The sequence below is a fragment of the Solea solea genome, chromosome 3 (assembly GCF_958295425.1).
Source record: "Solea solea chromosome 3, fSolSol10.1, whole genome shotgun sequence".
Taxonomy (NCBI): Eukaryota; Metazoa; Chordata; class Actinopteri; order Pleuronectiformes; family Soleidae; genus Solea; species Solea solea.
The window spans coordinates 24771972-24794224 of NC_081136.1; the positions used below are offsets into that span (position 1 = coordinate 24771972).

General features: G+C 38.7%; 1 protein-coding gene, 1 long non-coding RNA gene and 8 other non-coding genes across 12 annotated transcripts; 8 read left to right on the forward strand and 2 right to left on the reverse strand.

Annotated features, from left to right (window-relative positions):
- Positions 1–378: 378 nt before the first annotated feature.
- recql (RecQ helicase-like) lies at positions 379–12919 on the forward strand. 3 transcript variants are annotated; one of them, XM_058625035.1, is made up of 16 exons: positions 380–516; positions 1115–1184; positions 2796–3038; positions 3517–3696; positions 3788–3894; positions 4414–4612; positions 4761–4927; positions 5178–5259; positions 5863–6011; positions 6589–6706; positions 6786–6924; positions 7062–7153; positions 7240–7456; positions 8252–8381; positions 10017–10141; positions 11764–11897. In XM_058625035.1, the coding sequence occupies exons 2-15, from the start codon at positions 1178–1180 to the stop codon at positions 10128–10130; spliced, it is 1944 nt and encodes a 647-aa protein (XP_058481018.1). In that variant the 5' UTR covers positions 380–516; positions 1115–1177; the 3' UTR covers positions 10131–10141; positions 11764–11897. The 3 variants fall into 3 exon arrangements, with proteins under 3 accessions (XP_058481014.1, XP_058481018.1, XP_058481015.1); XM_058625031.1 differs by lacking the exon at positions 10017–10141 and having other exon boundaries at positions 379–516; positions 11764–12919; XM_058625032.1 differs by lacking the exons at positions 380–516; positions 10017–10141 and adding an exon at positions 538–671 and having other exon boundaries at positions 11764–12919.
- Positions 7404–21649, reverse strand: LOC131456578 (uncharacterized). The gene is made up of 3 exons (XR_009239914.1): positions 21514–21649; positions 17076–17133; positions 7404–7513 (listed from the first exon to the last, which is right to left on the reverse strand). It is a non-coding gene; the product is annotated as an uncharacterized LOC131456578 (long non-coding RNA).
- Positions 13321–13403, forward strand: trnal-cag (transfer RNA leucine (anticodon CAG)). The gene has a single exon. It is a non-coding gene; the product is annotated as a tRNA-Leu (tRNA).
- On the forward strand, positions 13962–14033 carry trnaq-cug (transfer RNA glutamine (anticodon CUG)). Its single transcript has one exon. It is a non-coding gene; the product is annotated as a tRNA-Gln (tRNA).
- Positions 14516–14587, forward strand: trnaq-cug (transfer RNA glutamine (anticodon CUG)). Its single transcript has one exon. It is a non-coding gene; the product is annotated as a tRNA-Gln (tRNA).
- Positions 15239–15321, forward strand: trnal-cag (transfer RNA leucine (anticodon CAG)). The gene has a single exon. It is a non-coding gene; the product is annotated as a tRNA-Leu (tRNA).
- Positions 15928–15999, forward strand: trnaq-cug (transfer RNA glutamine (anticodon CUG)). Its single transcript has one exon. It is a non-coding gene; the product is annotated as a tRNA-Gln (tRNA).
- Positions 16527–16609, forward strand: trnal-cag (transfer RNA leucine (anticodon CAG)). The gene has a single exon. It is a non-coding gene; the product is annotated as a tRNA-Leu (tRNA).
- trnag-gcc (transfer RNA glycine (anticodon GCC)) lies at positions 18092–18162 on the reverse strand. The gene has a single exon. It is a non-coding gene; the product is annotated as a tRNA-Gly (tRNA).
- On the forward strand, positions 19151–19222 carry trnaq-cug (transfer RNA glutamine (anticodon CUG)). Its single transcript has one exon. It is a non-coding gene; the product is annotated as a tRNA-Gln (tRNA).
- Positions 21650–22253: the final 604 nt, after the last annotated feature.

Sequence of the window (22253 nt, forward strand, 5' to 3'; positions counted from 1 at the left end):
CACACTCACACACAGTAATAAACATTACGAACACGTTCAATTGACGCTTATAAAAGCGAAGATAATAGAACTCCAAGTCCAAGGGTTATTGTTGTATAACAATAAAATATTGTATATGTTGTAAATGTCCCCACTGCGGGACAAAAGAATGTCTATCTTATCTTATCCACTTGTTATACACAATTGAACGCATCAAGATTATTACAAAGGTGCCCGGGGTTTAGTCTTTCAGGCAAAACCAACAGCCCTTTCTTCAAGTTCTGTATAAATCTCAGTTTGAATCATTTATATATCTATAAAATGTTGAAATTGAATCACGGTTGATAAAGATGCGTCATCTGTGGAACACGATGTTGAGCTTGCAGGCAGCCTGTCAGACTAGCCACAGGGCACATTATTTCCCACTTTCACCCATTTGTCACAGTAATTCGTCTCCCAACGCGGTTTGTCCGTCTCTGTAGCAACCGGGAAATAAGTTCAGCAACAAGGAAGGGGCCAGCCCAGAATGACTGAATGGTGAGTGTGTTATGTGTAAATCTTTTACAGAGTTTTATCCAGTGCGTTCATCTGAACTTCTCTTCTGTGGAGCACGGAGCATCTTGTTAGCTTTAGGAGAAAACTGTAACGTGAGGCAAAAATAGACGATTTCATCTCGACGTTTCAGTTTCAATGTGAGTATTAAGTACTCTTTAACAGGCTAACAGCTAACAGTAACCTGCTGCTCCCTTCCTCCATGAGTGAGGATGGAGCAGGTGGACACTGCTGAGCTACGTTAGCTTGCAATATGATGCGTTCAATGTCTCTGTGCAACTTAAAAGTAACGGGACCGAACAATATAATTATGATGTCAGATAATGAAAAGGTTGGTGTTTGCTGTGAAAGTGAAAGTGAAAGTTGTATAAATCAGTTGTGGTGTGAAACTTGTTTTTAGAAAAAACAACTAAAACTTGCCAGAGAAACAATTGACAAATCTGCAGTTAAACGTTCAAAGATAATGTGTCATATATCAATGTGTTTTGCACGATGCATAAACGTTATATCAATCTTGTTGATCGATTAGTTGCAACAGTAGTTTCAAAACTAAACTTGTTGAACTTGTGTTTCTGTCTCACAGCGATGCAAGCAAACCACATCAACATCTCTGACAGTGTGAAGTGAGAAAATCTGTCTGAGAAAGATGGAGGGTAAGTCTGTTCTTTCAGTCAGGAAGCTAAAACCAAAGTAGTCTGCAAACCATTTACTCTTGCAGATCTGTCACTATAATACTACGCAGATCATTGCTCTGATTAGTTATAGGTCACTTTGACAAGCCTTGTAAATGCCCTTTAGATATCGAAAGTGAACCGAGCCATTAACTATTGGCTGTAGTAACATGAGGCTAAAACCACACCTTTGAAATATTAGGTCACGGTTTTGCCTTTATTTTAATTTCTAAACCTGATAAACCTTCACATGGTCCTGCTCTTTTTTCGATCTAAGAGAAGGTTGACAAACAGCAGTTATTCCACGGCCCCAAAGGAAACATACAAACAGAAAGACGTCATTAGCTGTGGAGGTGTGAGTCTCAGAGGATTAGCACATGTGAATGTGCGAGACCTGACATTTTCTTCCTTGTTCACACAGTCATTGTAAACAGTGAGGAACAAAACCTGCTGTTCTACACTAGAATCACTATATCCTAATTCAATAAATCATACTAGTAGTAGATGTTGATTTTAATTAAGTTTTAATAGTTACACATAGATACCTATGTACCACCTGCCACCATATAAATGTTGCACTGACTGATGTTATTCTTAATTGTAGCTTCCAACGATTTGTACACCACCAAATGGCCTGTATTTATATAGCGCTTTTCCATGCACTACAGTTTTGTCATTCACCCATTCACTCACACTTTTATACAGCACATTTATGTGTGTCATCTTTCCTATCCACTCAGTGTTCAAAGGATAGCACTGACATTAAAATAGTTTAACCTAGTTACTGTTCAAAAATAAATCGTCATTATCTCAGTGTTGACCAGCATTGTCGTTGTGGTTATGTTATGCTATAACTTAGAAGCCCTATGTTTTGTTACAAGTAAGGCTGGGCAATATGGTCTAAAAAATTAATTTCATTTATAATAATAATAATAATATTTTAAATAATAAAAAAAATGTTTCAACCTATTCATTTATAATTTTGCCTTGATTTTTTTTCTCCCCCCTCTAAAAAACACTTTATACGATCGACTGAAGTAATACTGTAAACACATTTACAGTTATTATACCCATAACAATTTAAACATGAAATTTACCTTGTTTCAAGTTCAACATATCACAAACTTGTCTGCCGCTTTTAGTTGAGTAATTAATTAAATCAATCCCTTGTCTGAAGCACACCTCCAATACCTCCAAAGCTCACCACTTGGTGGCAGTCAAACCTGGCATAAATTGTTCAAACACTTAAACCAGAGGTCTCAAACTTGCGGCCCCCCAATCAATTTTATGCGGCCTGCCGCATAACCCTTATGATGAGTTATTTCTGTATGGTTTTTACATTATTAATACATTTATAATGTGAACTATTTATCGTTCCATATTTTGAAATTATGTGAACTGTCTTTTTCTCAAAAAGTAGGACTTTTTTCACTTGACCTTGACCTTACTGACCAAACTAGACACTCTGTGTGGCCCCTAGGTCATATGAGTTTGAGACGCCTGACTTAAGCTTTTGAAGGTTGGACTTCACCTTGTAGTGGCTGTTTGTTGTAACGAACATAACTTATTCCTGGTGTGACTGTTCCTCATCAGATGTGCAGGAGGAACTGGACTCAGTGGAGGCTGAGCTGGAGGTGGTGGAGCTGCAGATCGCAGAACTGCTGCAGAAGCAGACCGAGTTGACTTCTCGTAAGAATGCACTGCTGCAACAACTGGGAGAGGCCTGTGACAGTGCGCCGTCTTCATCGTCGTCGTCTTTGTCCTCTGCTTCTACCAAATCATCTGGAGCTAATTCAGTAATGAGCAAAAAGGAGATGCAGCTCTATGATGGCACAGGTACAGTAAAAACACTGCTACACAATTCGGCTTAGTAGGTTTGTGTGTTAGCCTGCTAAAGCATGTGCATATTTTGTTACACTACTTATTATATTAGTGTTTTTGCATTATTTTCCCTCACTATTCAGACTTGATGTGACCTCTCTGAGAACATCAGGTGTCATGGTTCAAATCTAAGACAGTTTGCTGTCTGTGTTAAATCATGTAAAGTACAGTCTAGCTTCCAAATAAACATAAGAATATTAGACATATATAGTATTTACCCACTGGAGTCAAAAGTATATATATACTCACTGCACACTTCAAATACTTATTTGACCAGAAATGTTATTATTTAGTTGCAGTAAACATTTTAGTTTGACAAAGACAAACCGTCAGGATTATCAAAGACATAAAGTTAAATGTGTGAGCAGGTTGTGACTCAAATAGATGTATATAACTTGGACAATGCAATTAAAATCTTGTGTACCTGTACCAGATTTCCCATGGTCCAAAGCAATGGAGCAGCACCTGAAGGACTCGTTCCGTCTGTCCACTTTTAGACCACTCCAGCTCAGAGCCATCAATCTGACCCTGTCAGGAAAAGATCTCTTTCTGGTTATGCCCACAGGAAGAGGCAAGAGCCTCTGCTACCAGCTACCTGCAGTCTGCTCCAATGGTACACTGAGACACACACACACACACACACACACACAAAATGCTGTTTGTTCTGTGCATTCATTATTTTCTAATGTGTGTGCATGTGTCAGGTTTTACACTGGTCATCACTCCCTTGATTTCTCTAATGGAGGACCAGATCATGTACCTGAAGTCAATCGATGTGCCAGCGGTCATGCTGAACGCGTCCAGTAGCAAGGTAACATCTAACTCACTTCCACTCGCCTGTCAGTGTGTCGAGTCAAACAAACTGCATCAGCTACACTGTCTCAGTAGAAATATGCCGTAATCAACAAATCAGGGTTCCAACGTGTACTTAAAATCATTGAAAGTTTGTGAATTTGAAAGGTTTTTGAAAATTGCCTTAAAAAGACATGGGTATTTGAAAGTGCTTGAATTTTGTGCAAGAAAGAAGTTGGGTTAATATTTAGGTAACTGTTTCCCGCCACTGAGGTGCCCTTGTTTGTTTACGACGCCACCTACTGTTTCATGTGCCCTGCACTCCAGGAAACTGGTCCTGGAAAGTCCCTGAAAAGTCCTTGAATGGTGTGGGAACCCTGACAAACACAAAAGTCTAAATTGTACAGATTACTGTGACATATTTTGTTGTTAAAGTATGGTGGTAAAAGCATATAGTGTATATTTTAAAATAACGATATATTAAATATAATATCAAATGTTTGAATGTACCTGCTAAATGGCCATTCTTTCATTTTAGGAGCATGCTAAGACGGTCTTGGCTGGAATGATGGATCCGAAGGCTCCTTTTAAGCTCCTGTACGTGACTCCAGAGAAGATCGCCAAGAGCAAGATGCTCATGTCTCGACTGGAGAAAGCCTACAATGCAGACCTGCTGAGTCGCATCACTGTGGACGAGGTGCACTGCTGCAGCCAGTGGGGACATGACTTCAGACCAGGTCACACAAACTTATCATTTTTGACATAAACCAGTAGTTTGATAAGTCAGGAGAACACCTCTCAATTCTGTTAAAGATTGGTGTGTGTATCTGTGTAGAATCTGCACCGTAGCACTCGCTAATCTTCACCCTTGAATCCACACTGTAGATTATAAACTGCTGGGCATCCTGAAGAGACAGTTCCCCAAAGTGCCGCTGATCGGCCTCACAGCCACGGCAACCGGCAGCGTCCTCAAGGACTGCGAGAAGATCCTGTGCGTGTCACAGCCAATCACGCTCACCGCCTCCTTCAACAGAACCAATCTTTACTATGAGGTGGTAACCGCAGCAACTACACTCACTAACACACACATATTTGTCCGCTAACTCACCTGTCCTTTCCTAGTGTGCAGCAGGTGATTGCTGTGGATGTGATTCAATAGTTTTAAAACATTAAAGCCTTTTTAACTCGAGGCTTTTCCAGATTTCCAGCTGTGAACCCCTCTTAAATCAGAACATCTTTTGATACTCGGCCACTAGTGTGAAACATTGCAAATGTAACAAGTGTCTCACCTTTTGTTCTCAGGTTCGTGTTAAAGAGTCGGACATCAGTGCATCAATAAACGACATCGCCTCTTTGATCATGGACAGATACAAGGACCAGTCAGGTACTGCAGCAAATAAAACACAGGGTTATATATAATATCATTTCTGAATAGTTTGTTTGCTTTTTGTTTTTTTGTTGTTGTTTTTTGGGGTTGTGTGAGAAGCTCGAGACTAGAAGTTTTCATTACCCCCCCTCCCTGCATCACCCAATGAATGTGTTTGGTGATGGGTGACATTTACTCACAGACAAACAGCCAAACATCACAAGCAGAGAGGACTGCCTCTTTGTGCAGTTCTGGCTCCTGAGTGGATAAAGTGTTGTTGGATACTGAGGAAGTTTCTCCTAGATTTAATGTCAGAGCCTGAGACTAAGAGACTCTTGTCACTGAGCAAACACTGTAGATCAGTTTAATAAAATAATTCCTCTGACATCAACTTTAAGGTTGACTCATAAAGTCCCCTCTTAACAATTTAATCTTAACTAAAAAAAACTGCAGATGCTTTGGACAAAGTTACCATGGCAACGGTTGAAGAATGTGTGTCAGTCCTAATAAAAAGCAGCTTTCTTTTTTTCTTTCTTCTATGCTCTCATCTCCCATGTGATTTTAGTACTGTAGTGAATTTACCGAGCTGTGCGTTTCCTGACACATGTGTGTCTGCCACAGGCATTGTGTATGTGTTCTCGCAGAAGGATGCCGAGACTGTGTCCTCTGAACTCCAGAAGAGGAACATCGTGGCTTCTCCCTACCACGCCAACATGGAGCCCAACGACAAGTCCCAAGTTCACCGCAAATGGACCTCCAACAAAATTAGGGTAATGATAATAGTTATATAATATATAATATATAACGTCCTACAGTTTTGTTTTTATGTAAAACATACAGTTAGAAGTATATACCCCTCTTATGACCGTCATGATAATCAGGCCGCCTGGATTTATTTCGATTTTATCTCTGTTGAATGAGTGCTTCTGCCCCTTTGTCCAAGATAACTTTCACTTTCAATATCTGGCAGTTATTCAACCGTTTAGGAATTACGGTACGTCATAAACGTGTGACACGCTGGTGAATCTGGTCTGTGATTGGACAGTCATTCCATGGAAGTCCTGAGGGCTACTGTAATGACAAGGATATGGGCGCAAAGCTCTATTTCTCTGCTTTCCGGTATCTATCCATCCAGTCTTTTTAAAAGGATGACTCTAGCTCCATATTGCAACATTCGCTGCGTCAGTCGGGACGCAAAATGCATCAAAATTGTCGCTACAGAAACGTAAACAGAACACTGATAAGCTACGGACTAACTTTCACAATTCCTTGAATGTTACAGACATTTAGATCTTACACACTACAGCTTTAAGTTTCATAGGCAATGTGATCCACGTTGTCCTGCAGGTGATCGTAGCCACTGTGGCGTTTGGCATGGGCATCGACAAGCCTGACGTCAGGTTCGTCATCCACCACACCATCAGCAAGTCGGTTGAGAACTACTACCAAGAGAGTGGACGCGCAGGTAGACACAGTACCATGTACGTATGAGTGTGTTCTGCTGTGGTATTTTTACAGACACATATGTGTGTGTGTGCGCGCAGGAAGAGATGGCCTCCCCGCAGACTGCATCGTCTACTTTGGCTTCTCTGATATATTCCGGATCAGCACCATGGTGGTGATGGAGAATGTTGGTCAAAAGAAGCTGCTCAAGATGGTTGAATACTGTCAGGCGGTTGACAGGTAGTTATTTGGTGGGGTAGAATGATATAATGATTCATTTCTATGAACTGTAGTAGGAAAAATAAAACCTAGGCCACATACTAGTTCCTCTCGAGGTGATCCCGAGTATAAGGTGTCTCTCCTGATGCTGTGTGAAGGTGTCGTCGCTCCCTCATGGCCGTCCATTTTGACGAGGTGTGGGACGATGAAGGCTGCAATCAGACGTGCGACACTTGCCGCTACGCAAACGGTGTGTGATATGACAGAGTAAGAAATATCTATCCTGTTTTTGTCTTGAACCATCATCTGTGACTCGTCTTATCTGTACTCTGCTAGACTGCACCTCTGTGGACATTTCCACACATGCCAGGCAGGTGGTGCAGATCATGGAGCTGGCAGACTCCATGAATGAGAAGCTGACTCCTCTGAAGCTGATGGAGGCGTGGCTGGGGAAAGGCCCCGCCAAGTACAGGAAGAATCTTCAGACCGCCACGCTGTCTCGGCTGCAGTGTGAAGCTGTGATCGTGCAGCTGTTGCTGCAGGGATACCTCAGGTGAGGGGACACCATCTTCTATCGTCTCTGTATTTGTAGTGTTTGGATCTCTTTTTTCTGTGAAGACATTGATCTTTGTTTTAATTTTACTACAAACGTGACCGTCTTATAATTGGTTAGTTAATTAGGAAGAGGTGGAATGCAACTAAAATGTTGATTCGAATGTAATTTAAAGTTGTTGTGTGTAACTTTTCAATGTAAACAAACCTCTCACTGATGTTTGAGTAAGAAAACCTTAGTTGGTCCTTTTCCAGATCATAATCAGATTAAAAATGTACAAAATTGACGTCATGTTCTGTTGAAGACTACCTGAAACTATTATTTGAGACCGTTAACTGTTCAGGTTTGGCTGACTTTAGCTGTCTATCAAAGTTCAAGGTCACATTGGCTTCACCAAAGGTGTTTTTCTCCTCTTGAACATCAAATTCTGATGACTTTATGTTCTTTTGAAGATGTCCTGAGACTAGTGATTGAGATCATTAACTCTTCAGGAAAAAGTTTGCTCGCTTCCAAGGCTTTACTTTTCAAACTGCTTTAATTTTTATATATAGTCTATGCTCCTAATGAATCAAATACAGTAGATACATGTTCCTGTTGCTGTTTACTTAGTAAGCAGCTCACTACCACGATAGATGCATCATTAAAACAATCTTTGAATCTTGGTTTCAGGGATGTGATACTAACTGTTCCAAACTAAACCTGTCATTATTGTACATGTGCGTTGCTAGGGAATAGAAAGTCTGTAAAAACATGCATACAGTATTAACTCCTCTCTTGTCTGCACTGCTGGTTCAGAGAGGACTTCAGCTTCACTCCATACACCACCTACTTCTACATGAAGCTGGGCCAAAAAGCTGCTCTGCTGAAGAACCATACCCACACACTCAGTATGAAGATGAGGACGACACAGAAGGAATCTGCCATGGTGAGTTAATGATGGCCACAGTGATGAATCTCAAAAACACGCCTTGGCCAGTAGCCTCTTATCGTGTCAGCATCATATTTATTTGATTGAAGTCAAAACAAGTTTATATTCTAATATAATCAAAGTTGTGTTAGAATAATATTGTTGCTTTTCTTCCAAAAACATGGTAGATGTCATGCTCTTCAGTGATCGACTAAACTTCATGTTTCTACTCTTACTGTGTTTGTGCTTTGTGATTTTTTTTCCTCTTTGTGAAAGTTGTTTGTTTTAATCCGTTTCTTCTTCCAGTCTTTCCTCCTTTTTATGACTTTAAAACATTTTCTAACTGTCTCTAAGGTCCAGAGGTAAGTCAGCTGAATTTAACTGAAGTGTTGTCACCGTGTCTCTGTGAGTCTGCACAGAATCCTGGTCCTCACAGTTTGGTGTTTTTATTTGAAATCCTGTGAACCATCACACCACTGTTACACCATAACTGATAAAGCTCATTATTAGTCTTCTAACTTTATTAATCACAGATGAACCATCGTAGATCATAGATGATCACAGCTCCCTTTGAATTACTCTCCACATGTTCCTGAGCTTTGTGGCATCGGACGCTCCACCTTCATTAGCAGATGAGAATGAGTTATTTCACAAAAATTTTAAGATAACCTGAATGTATGGTCCACTTTCTAGGTCATCTACATGTCATGCTTTCAATCACTCCTTATGGTCGTAAATTTCTATGCCTTGTTCACACCTGGTGGTGTTATCTGTCCTGAGAGATCTGACCATGAGTGAATGACACCAATTTTGTCTGTTCACACCTGGCAGAAAAATGCATTCTGCATCAGTTTCCTTGCACCGTGACTGCTAATACACACAGACTTCTCTGTTTCTGTGAAGACCAAATTGTATAATTATTGTAATAATTTTAAGTTAATATATATTTTACATTAACTTACATTTTTTTAAATTGAAATACTTAACATTATCAGAGTGCACTAAGTCAGTTAGGCAGCTGGCGGCTGCTTTTCTTTATGTTCATACCAGTTAAAATGGGGAAAAAAAAGAGTTCACACTTTTTCGCACAATAGTTTTTGTGACTCACGCCTCATGTGATTGGTGCAACATTCAAAGACATTATAGAAATTTGACCAGAGTCTGTGGCATTTCAGCCAATCAGAGGCCAGGATGGGGGTGTTAATGGGAATAAAACAGCCATTCATCAGAGAAAAGAAGGAGAAAGAAAAAGAGAAATACAGCATTATATATTATATTATATTATATTACGTTATATTATATTATGTTATATTAAAAAGCTGATCGACCTGTAGACACACTTCTCATGTGTGTTTTGTGATGTACACACAGAGGCTCCTCCTCCTACAACTCTGAAAGTCATGTTGTGTGAACTTTGCTAAGCTGTGCTCAGGAAGCTAAAGTTAGCTCAGATAGGGAAAACAGTCCATCAAGATCTAGACCGATGGAACAAAAAAAAAACAATGGTAACAGGAATGTTTTCTCCTTGTTCTCAGTGGACCATCTGTGTCCAGACTTGAGTGTCCCATGTCCTCCCCTCTAGTTTTCCCTGGCTCTGCTCCATCGTGTAGTTGTGAACCCTCTGAGGTAAAGGCTGTTGTTAATGACCTGCAGGTAAAAGCTGCGAGTGTCCAGGGCAAAGCCAAAGAGGGGAAGAGATCAGTTGAAAGTGCTGGAGATGCCCCCGTGTCCAAGAAATCCAAGAAATCCAAGACAGGCCTCCCCTAGTCCCTGACAAAGTACAGTCCCTCATTCTTTACTCTGTTCACTGCTGCTTCTCTTGACATGCCACTGTCCACACTTCATTCTTCACATGTGGGTCAGACTGACTGGGTGATGGAGGACTAATGATGATCCCTGAAAATCACTGTTTAAATGCTGCCTGATTTAAAATGGAGAACAAAAAAAAGAAGTAAAACATAATAAGCATGATGGCTTCTGATCTTGAGTTCAGGCTACACGTTAAGTGAATTTTCACCTCATACCAGAACCAGCCAATGGAGCTGGTTGTTTTCTTGTCCTTTTCATATTTCTTTATAAAGGTCGAAAGTTACATCCACATTTCTATGTTTTTGTTTAAAAATAGGGTTGCATTTAAATCTGGACAGGCAAAAATGAAGACCCTTGAAAACAATTAAGCTAAAAGTTACCTGGATTTGCTTGAAAAGTACGGCTAACACGTATTTTCAATTTCAGTGTCACCTTGTCATTGGTCCAATAAAAAGTTTGCTCTTAATTTTCACCTTTTGTTTTCTGAAACTAAGTACGCAGAGTAGAGAATCAGCAGACACGCATGTTTACAGACCCATTACGTCTGATGTAGAACTAAAATGCTCATCAAATTGTCGTTTTCAATCAAAAAAACAGTAGTGTGGATGTAGCCTAAGTTTTGTCCTTCAGTCAGAAAAAACACCAGCATCTACAGACAGCTCTTCACATATGCATTACATTTGCACTCAGATGAAGTATGAAGAAAAATTCACTGCACGTTTTTTCTGAACACACTGTAATCACTCCTATTCAGCAGGCTTGGGCAAAGTCAGTGCACCAATACGTTATACAACCACACGATAAACAACCTGAACTGTCCCTTTATAAGTTTGAGTTTATATTGTTTTTTTCCACCACATTTATTCTATAAACTGTGCGGGTGTCGGCCGGCAGTATAATTTATTGATAACAAGTCAGGTTCTCAACTGGCCTGTAATTTTAATTAATTCATTTTCCTTATCATCTACAGTACTGTGTAAAAGTCTTAGTCCACCAATAGCTTTAATCATATTATTTAAACAACTTTCATATTTATTTATTTACTTTTGGTCATCTCCTTAAGATACAACCAGAAAATCCAGGAACATATGGACACTAGAATATAAATAAATGAAAATTAATACAAAATTGATCACAACAAAATGGCTTCTAAAGACACAAGTCGATATTTAGTGTGACCCCTCTTCCTAAATTTGTCTTCAGTAATCTGAAGAGAATCTTTCCTAATACTCCGAACATATTCCCTGTATTTTATGGTTGTATTCTCATAAAGAGATTATGAAATAATAACATATGTAGTCATTGTAACGATGCTAAATTAGCAAATCCAATGGTGGCATAAGTGTTTTTGTACCGCAACATTGAAAATTGAAAGTATTGCCCAAGCCTGTTCATTGTGAGGAGCATGCTGCTGCTAACTGTACTAACATTTCATCATACTTATACTCACTGCACTTGAGATGTACATATTAAAAAAAGAAGTTGTTGAATTGTTTGTGGAAGCACATGCTGTGGAATATTCCACAGTGGTTGTGTTTTAATGCCTCACTCATCTACTGTCGTTCACTGACGCCTGTTTTCCTGGTTACAGGTCACATCCGCTGTTAAAGCTGATGAGACAGAGGTTGATTTAACCTCTGAACCTGATGTCGTGGACAACAGGTGCCCCCCACAAATCAAACAGAAACAGTTTAAAGAACAGAGGAACTTGTCCAGGAAACGAGACCTGAAACCAGTGAGCCAGACTGAGAACACCGAACAACAGCTGCCACACGGACATGGAGAGGAAGAGGAGAAGACGAGATCCGTTACAACCCAACACGTAGAGGTTGATGTTGAAATAAACAAAATTGATAATGTAAGTGTCGGTGAGAGTCAGAAAACGCCATCACATCCGGCCAAAACCTGCTCCAAAAGGAAGTCCACCACACCTCAGAGAGTGAGGAGGAGTCGGCGAGCAAACGCACCCATGGCTGACGCTAGCGCAGCCGCGTCCTGCTCGCCGACCAGGGCCTCACTCATCTCCGAGACTGCAGCAGAGGAACTCTGCGAGCTGAGGAACTACTACAGCAAGCAGCTGCGGAGGATCAACTACATTTCCCATGAGCGCCTGGCGCAGCCTGCTGAGCCGGGTGTGCTGGCGTGTATCAGGGAGCCTCTGAGGAGCCTCCGCCTGCCCCGCAGTGTGACCATCGCTCAGACGGCCCGCAGCCTGTGGACACGAGTCAGCGGGAGGCGCAAACTGCTGCAACGCTGACATCACTCACTCTTCACCGCTGTCATTAACACTGTGTTTTTTTTTTCAACTACAACAAAATATTTTGTTCAAAAAAAAAATGAAGATAGGGCTGGGTGAAAGGGCCATTTCTGTAGGTGTGATGTAGATGCAAATGTAAATAAGTCCTGTCTACTAGCAAATGATGTAGTCTTTAGTTTTCTTGCTGTTGTGCGCGTGTCAAACAATCTCCCACTGCATTTGTTATATGCGAACAGCAAACTCCATCACCAGTTTTTTTTTTAGACATTTTTGGGTCTTGTTTGTAAAGAAAGTATTTTACAAATTTGAGTTATAAATTCAGAGGAAAGCGTTATATCTTTAAATGTGTTAACACAATGCATAAACACACGGAATTGTTATATTGCTATCGAATAACATTGTATTGCACTAATTGTTAGGAAATGAATGCCCTAAGCCCAAGCCCTATGGTTAAGTTTATAATTTCACAATAAAAAATTAAATAAATAAATTTCACTGGTTCAGTAAAATGTGTTTCATCCACGTCCCTCTTTTTTCAGACAAATACAAGTGGTTACACAGGATATTTCACAATCAGTTTTCACCTACATGAACATGGTAATTTAAGAGTAGCAATAGAACAATCACAACCAGTGGCTAATGTGCTGCACTTTCATGGCACAGGGGTTTAACGTCGACCACTGGGTTCAATGCAAACTCTTGATCAGGACAGTAATTACATTGGTGGCCAGTTTGTTTCTGACTATAAACTGATTTTAGAATGTCATCATATTATTATATATAAGTGTGAATACACAGGATATTTCACATTGAATCAATTGAATCAAACATTTGCAGTACTTACTAGAACAGTTTGATGTTTTACGTAAAACATTTTTTACAGTGTGCTCAGTCAGGATGGCCGAGCGGTCTAAGGCGCTACGTTCAGGTCGTAGTCTCTCCTGGAGGCGTGGGTTCGAATCCCACTTCTGACAGACACAGTTTTGAGGGCACTCATCACATAAAGTCAAGATCATGTCCAGGTGCATCACATTGGTAATTGAGGGGAAATGAAAATACATGTCCAAAAATACAGATGCTTAGCCCATTATTGGAATATACCGACTTTGCAAATTCTATATAACACTCACTAACAAATTCAGGAATTAGTTGTAGACAACTGGACATAGGTTGAAGACGGTTTACCACTCATCCACAAGGCGTCTTCACTTCTGACTAACTTGTGGATAAATACATAAGAACTCCAGGTATTTTGCCTCTGACCCACTTTCAGGTTGTTAGTTTCACCTGAGTCAAGTTGCGAATGAGGGTCTTTAGGATCACCTGAGAGACACATCATAGAATTAGTGTAAAATCTATGTAGTTTCTGACCAGAGTGATGTGATGTTTGGGAAACAGCCCAGAGCACAATCCAGATGTAAAGTGTTAAAGTAGGATTCTCACCCACAACTCCAGGGAAATACTGTCACTTGAATGGTCTCCATCACTATATACACTGTAAAAAATCTCAACTGTCTCAGTAATGTCAAGATGGTTCCATGGTGTAATGGTTAGCACTCTGGACTCTGAATCCAGCGATCCGAGTTCAAATCTCGGTGGAACCTGATTTTGAAAAATCCTCAGTCTTTACACTTGATTACTGATGAAGAATGACACAACTCCCTGATATCAGCTGATTGTTCACAGTCAGGAACTCAATCATCACCAGTCCTTCTGTCTCATAGGTTGAAGACGGTTTACCTCTCTTCCACGAGGCGTCTTCACTTCTGACTAACTTGTGGATAAATACATAAAAACTCCAGGTATTTTGCCTCTGACCCACTTTCAGGTTCTTAGTTTCACCTGAGTCAAGTTGCGAATGAGGGTCTTTAGGATCACCTGAGAGACACATCATAGAATTAGTGTAAAATCTATGTAGTTTCTGACCAGAGTGATGTGATGTTTGGGAAACAGCCCAGAGCACAATCCAGATGTAAAGTGTTAAAGTAGGATTCTCACCCACAACTCCAAGGAAATACTGTCACTTGAATGGTCTCATCACTGTATACACTGTAAAAAATCTCAACTGTTTTAGTTATGTCAAGATGGTTCCATGGTGTAATGGTTAGCACTCTGGACTCTGAATCCAGCGATCCGAGTTCAAATCTCGGTGGAACCTGATTTTTGAAAAATCCTCAGTCTTTACACTTGATTACTGATGAAGAATGACACAACACCCTGAAATCAGCTGACTGTTCACAGTCAGAAACTCAATCATCACCATTTATCACCAATTATCTGCCTCAGTGACAAGTGCTTAGAAATGTAGATGAGACACAGCGAGTCATTCCTGACATGTGCATTAGTTAATTTAATTACTTTCACATGTGTAATTGTTAAAAAAAAATCATTGCCCCATGGTTAAGTTTATAATTTCACAATAAAAATCAATTTTACTGGTTCAGTAAAATGTGTTTCATGCCTGAGCTGCTTTGTAGTGAGTCACTTTAACCTTTATTCAAATCTCAACCTATTTTATTTTATTTTATTTTATTTTAGTGTTGATGCCCATCTAACTAATTAATAAACTGGATGACGAAAATGGACTTTAATGGCACAGGGGTTAAACTTTGACCACTGGGTTCAATGCAAACTCTTGATCACAACAGTGATGACCAGTTTGTTTCTGACTATAAAATGATTTTAGAATTTTGTCATATTATTATACATAAGTGTGAATACACAGGATATTTCAAATTGAATCAAAAATGTGTGGCACTGACTAGTACAGTTTGAGTTTGTAGGCAAAACATTTTTTATAGTGTGCTCAGTCAGGATGGCCGAGCGGTCTAAGGCGCTACGTTCAGGTCGTAGTCTCCCCTGGAGGCGTGGGTTCGAATCCCACTTCTGACAGACACAGTTTTGAGGGCACTCATCACATAAAGTCAAGGTCATGTCCAGGTGCATCACATTGGTAATTGAGGGGAAATGAAAAAAAACGGCCTCACATCTTCTTATCCCAATATTGGAATACACCAACTTTGCAAATTCTATAAAACACTCACTAACAAATTCAGGAGTTAGCTGTAGACAACTGGGCTAAAATTGAAGACGGTTTACCGCTCATCCACAAGGCTTCTTCACTTCTGACTGACTCGTGGATAAATACATAAGAACTCCAGGTATTTTGCCTCTGTAGGTTGGATACATGTCGAGAGAGTCATTATGTTGAACAATGCAGGTCGTTCACACTCTGACCCACTTTCAGGTTGTTAGTTTCACCTGAGTCAAGTTGTGAATGAGGGTCATCTGAGAGACACATCATAGAATAAGTGTAAAATCTATCTAGTTTCTGACCAGAGTGATATGATGTTTGGGAAACAGCCTAGAGCACCATCCAGATGTAAAGTGTTATAGAGTAGAATTCTCACCCACAACTCGAGAGAAATACTGTCACTTGAATGTTCTCATCACTGTATACACTGTAAAAAATCTCAACTGTTTTAGTTATGTCAAGATGGTTCCATGGTGTAATGGTTAGCACTCTGGACTCTGAATCCAGCGATCCGAGTTCAAATCTCGGTGGAACCTGATTTTTGAAAAATCCTCAGTCTTTACACTTGATTACTGATGAAGAATGACACAACACCCTGAAACCCAGTTAATTTAATTACTTTCACATGTGTAATTGTTAAAAAAAATCATTGCCCAATGGTTAAGTTTATAATTTCACAATAAAAATCAATTTTACTGGTTCAGTAAAATGTATTTCATGCCTGAGCTGCTTTGTAGTGAGTCACTTTAACCTTTATTCAAATCTCAACCTATTTTATTTTAGTGTTGATGCCGGTCTAACTAATTAATAAACTGGATGACAAAAATGGACTTTAATGGCACAGGGGTTCAACTTCGACCACAGGGTTCAATGCAAACTCTTGATCACAACAGTGATTACAGTGGTGACCAGTTTGTTTCTGACTATGAAATGATTTTAGAATTTTGTCATATTATCATACATAAGTGTGAATACACAGGATATTTCAAATTGAATCAAAAATTTGTGGTACTGACTAGTACAGTTTGACATTCTACCTAAAATATTTTTTACAGTGTGCTCAGTCAGGATGGCCGAGCGGTCTAAGGCGCTACGTTCAGGTCGTAGTCTCCCCTGGAGGCGTGGGTTCGAATCCCACTTCTGACAGATAAAGTTTTGAGGGCTCTTTGTACTCATCACATAAAGCAAAGGTCTTTCTCATGTCCAGGTATGGAAACCTGCCTTATGCATAAATATATGTATAAATTATCGATGAATCTATTATTAATCGGTTACTAAATTAATCGACAACTATTTTGATAATCGATTCATCGTTTTGAAGATTAAAACAAGATTTCTGATTGTTTATGCTTCTTAAATATGAATATTTTCTTAATTTCTTTGTTCTGGATAACAAATTAATCATTAAAAGTCAATCATTTTGGTTTGTGGACAAAACAAGACATTTGAGAACATCATTTCCAGGTTTGACGAACACCGATCAACATTTTTTATGGTTTTCTGATCATTTATGGACCAAACGTTTCATCGATTAATCGAGAAAATAATCGACAGATTAACCTACATTTATTTATTTATGTGTCCATATGTTAATGAGGTAGGAGGTACTTACCTGGTCAAATCGGAGACCCAGACAAACGCAAAGGATTCCCAATCCCAAGCCTTCCTCTCTGTAACGTAAGATTGCAAAGCAGCTCCAGTTATAAATAAGCAATAAATAAATAAATGTATAAATAAATACAGGAATAAAAAAATAAATGCATAAATAAATGAATAAATAAATGAATAAATAAATAAATAAATAAAATAATTATTTACTTTTCAAAAGGAATAAGTAAATAAATATTATTTATGTATTTACTTATTCATACATAAGTCAGGTTTGGACCTCCATACAAATCAGCTGCTTCTAAATGTGAAGTGAGCCTATATTCTCTCCTTTACGTTAATTCTACTTAAACGGCCCAAACGAAGCAGTCCTATTGTGAACTTTACTCAAACTATCCATAAAAATGTTCTTAGGCCCACCTCTTCTTTTCACTCAGAAAAGACAGTCTACTTTCTGTTAAGCCAAGCTGGAAACAGCGCCCCCAAAAACCTACTTGTGGTCAAAAATATATTACATCTGTAGTGGTTTAGCACTACCTTCCAGAATGAATGGGAAATGTTTTAGGGCTGTTTAGCCAAATAACTCTGGGGCCCAGGCCTAAAGCAGCAGCAGAGGAACAGAAGACAGTGTCTTTTTTCACGTTCCTCGACATATTTTACGAGCGTTTTGAACTTTTCTTGAAGTAAGTGGAAGCTTTTTTGTTCAAATAGTTAATTAATGCCTTTTATTTACATGTATGAAGATTGTTTTATTTCAACTGGTTCCAGGTTTGTTGGGTGATATTGTTGACAGTATCCAGAAACATGAACGTTGAAATCGTTTCTGATAATTTATTATTTACTATTATTTAAATATTAAATAGGTTTTACAGTGATATTTTGATTTCAATATATCTAGTATCTGAACATTATTAGTAATAGGTGTTACAGTGGTAGCTATCTATCTATTATCTATGTATTATTCCATATGTATATATAGCAAAATCAAATGCCAGATATGTAACGAAAAATAAAAGTTGTTGCATTGGCCGGGAATCGAACCCGGGCCTCCCGCGTGGCAGGCGAGAATTCTACCACTGAACCACCAATGCTTGTTATTCCACAAACGCGACTGATCAGTTTTGACCAATGAAAACTTAAACTATTCATAACAATGTCCTAAGGTCTGGGCCCCACAGTTATTTGGCCAAATGGCCCTAAAAGGTTTCCCATTCATTCTCTATGGTAATGTTAAACCACTACGGATGTAATATATTTTTGACCACAAGTAGATTTTTGGGGTCGCTGTTTCCCACTTGGCTTAACAGAAAGTAGACGGTCTTTTCTGAGTGAAAAGAAGAAGTGGCACAGCAGCAGCAGAGAAACAGAAGACAGCGTATTTTTTCCACGTTCCTTGACATATTTTACGAACGTTTTGAACTTTCCAAATTAAGTGGAAGCTTTTTTGTTCAAGTACTGAATTAATGCTTTTTATTCACATGTATGAAGACTGCTTTATATCAACTGGTTCCAGGTTTGTTAGGTGATATTGTTGACAGTATCCAGAAATGAGCATTGAAATCGTTTCTGATTATTATTTACTATTATTTGAATATTATGAATAAATTTTACAGTGATATTTTGATTTCAATATATCTAGTATCTGAATATTATTAGTAATAAGTGTGTCAGAGATATCTATCTATCTATCTATCTATCTATTATTCTATATGTATATTACAAAATCAAATGCTAGTTAAATAAGGAAAAATAAATGTTGCATTGGCCGGGAATGGGCCCCAGAGTTATTTGGCTAAACGGCCCTAAAACGTTTCTTTTTCATTCTCTATGGTAGTGCTAAACCACTACGGATGTAATATATTTTGGACCACAAGTAGGTTTTTGGGGGCTCTGTTTTTATTTATTTTTCGACATTTATTTATTTATGTATTTATTTATACATAAGTCAGGTTTCGTCCTCCTTAGCCCAGAACACAATCTAGATGTAAAGTGTTACAACTCCAGGGAAATACTGTCCCTTGAATGGTCTCACCACTGTATACACTGTAAAAAATCTCAACTGTTTTAATAATGCAAGATGGTTCCATGGTGTAATGGTTAGCACTCTGGACTCTGAATCCAGCGATCCGAGTTCAAATCTCGGTGGAACCTGATTTTGAAAAATCCTCAGTCTTTACACTTGATTACTGATGAAGAATGACACAACACCCTGAAACCCAGTTAATTTAATTACTTTCACATGTGTAATTGTTACAAAATAATTGCCCAATGGTTAAGTTTATAATTTCACTGGTTCAGTAAAATGTGTTTCACACCTGCTGCTTTGTAGTGAGTCACTTTAACCTTTATTTAAATCTCGACCCATTTTATTTTAGTGTTGATGCTCATCTAACTAATTACATTACATTACATATCATTTAGCAGACACTTTTATCCAAAGTGACTTACAAGGGGATTGAGTACAATCAGCCAGGGGCAGAGTTGCACTTGCGACCATGATGTCTTTTCCACCCCTGCTAATAAACTGGATCAATGCAAACTCTTGATCAGAACAGTGATTACAGTGGTGACCAGTTTGTTTCTGACTATAAACTGATTTTAGAACATATATTATACATATTATTATACATAAGTGTGAATACACAGGATATTTCAAATTGAATCAATTGAATCAAAAATTTGCAGTACTGACTAGTATAGTTTGACGTTCTTGTTAAAAAAAAAAATAGGATGGCTGTCGTCTAAGGGGCTATGTTCAGGTCGTAGTCTTCCCTGGAGGCGTGTGTTCAACCCTCACTTCTGACAGGCACGGTTTTGAGTGCTCTTTGTACTCATCATATAAAATGTAAAGGTCTTTCTCATGTCCAGGTGCCTAACATTTGTAATTGAGAGGAAATAAAAAAAACGGCCTCACATCTTCTTAGCCCAATATTGGAATATATCAACTTTGCAAAGTCTATGTAACACTAACAAATTCAGGAGTTAGCTGGAGTTTCATACTTGAGCTTTGTAGTGAGTCACTTTAACCTTTATTTAAATCTCGACCTTTTTATTTATTTATTTATTTTATTTTATTTTTTATTTTGTTTTAGTGTTGATACCATCTAACTAATTAATTAACTGGATGACAAAAATGGACTTTAATGGTACAGGAGTTCAACTTCGACCACTAAACAAAATATGTGGTTGTATTTGTCAAGTATCATGTATAAAAGTCATTAACGTAAGTGTGGTGCTATGATGCTATGGTATAATGATCAGCAGGCAGGATTTTGAATGCAGTAATGTGGAAAAAAAGTGATCATGTTTGTCCTCAACCACATGGTTAATTAACCACATCACAGTATTCAAACACGTAACTAACCTGCTGACTTTTAAGGGTATGTTATCTTCATCTTTATGTTGGTTTATAAATGTGTTTTTGTACATTTTTGTTTATTGTTCCCCCATCAAACCTCCTCAAATAAGACTTGACTTCCTGTTAAGGTGGCTTTAGAAGAAGCACAGGTGTAAATAAATAATGAAATCAGTGATGAACTTTCAGCTATTCACTGTTCTTTGCTTCCCTCTAGTGGACGTCGATTATCCAAAACCCTGTGCAGTTTGTAAAGCAGTGCACACTGAAAATAACAGCAACATTTAGTCACATTTAGCTTCAAACAATGTTTAAAAAACTGGTATCAATTTTTGAGGGTCACGTTTTTGCACATTTACAACAATATTTGTCAACTTAGATTTTAAACAGCCAAATCCAAATGTTAAATGTTACACCTAAATGTTAAATGCTAAATCTAAATGTTAAATTTAAATCTAAATATTAAATCTAAATGTTAAATGTTGAATCTAAATGTTTTGGTTGACACTAAATATTTAACTAATATGCAAATTCAAAATGCCGGTAACCGGCATTACCAAAATAAAAGCTCTAGGAGGTCAGTGTGGGTTTATAGTGTCAAATAACGAATAAAAACCATCTCATCCGGGGAAATGGACTCTTGGACATGGATTATCGTGATAATAACTACCTAAAATAATAAACACGTTTGGAGAAACTGTATTTGAAGAGTACTTGGAGTTTTTAGTGTCACTTTTATGAAGGGTGCGGGACGAACGAGCTGTAGCCACTATAGCCAGCCACGAGGGGGCTCACTTTGACTGATCCGTCATGTTCGCTTGCTTAAAGGCCAGCAAGAGCCTATCCCCGCCCGCCCCCGACCAATTTAACTTAACTAAACTAGCTAACGGTAGCCAGTAGAGATTTGCTACTAGTACCAATGCACTTTATGTGTAGCACATTTGTTTCTATAAACAGTAAAACTCACACCGGTAAGTGGCGCAGTGGGAAACGAAACTAGCTAATTGGCTACCGTAAGCTTGTTTAGTTCCGTTAGCCTTGACAAGAAACGAATGCTACGTGATTTGGAAAACATAAAGTCACTTACCCAGGTGGCCTGTGGCGGCCCTGAGGCGGTTGCTGTCGCTGTTGAAAAATGTTGTATAGCCGCCAGGACGGCTCTGCCGATGTTCGATTCGTTGGACATTTTCGCAGAGCGACCATGGCCGACAGTACCATACCTGGTCGGGGGCGGGCGGGGATAGGCTCTTGCTGGCCGTTATGCAAGCAAACGTGACAGATCAGTCGAAGTGTGCCCCCTCGTGGCTGGCTATAGTGGCTACAGCTCATAAGTCCCGCACCCTTCATAAAAGAGACACTAAAAACTCATACTCATGTATTTAGTTTCGATTTAACGTTTAACATTTAGATTTAGATTTAACATTTAGGTTTAGATTTAGATGTAGATTTAACATTTAGATTTAGATGTAAATTTAACATTTAGATTTAGATTTAGATTTCTCATTTAGATTTTGTATTTAGATTTAACATTTTGATCTAGATTTAATTTTTACATTTAGACTCAGCATTTAGATTTAACATTAAACATTTAGGTGTAACATTTAATATTTGGATTTAGCTATTTAAAATATCTCTAATTTGACTAATATTGTTGTAAATGTGCAAAAAAAGTGACCCTCAAAAATTCATACCAGTTTTTTTAAACATTGTTTGAAGCTAAACGTGACAAAATGTTGCTGTTATTTTCAGCGTGAGCCGCTTTACAAACGGCGCCCCATAGCTGTAATGTTTACTGTGTGGCTCATGCATGTTTTGCCAGGAGTGTAC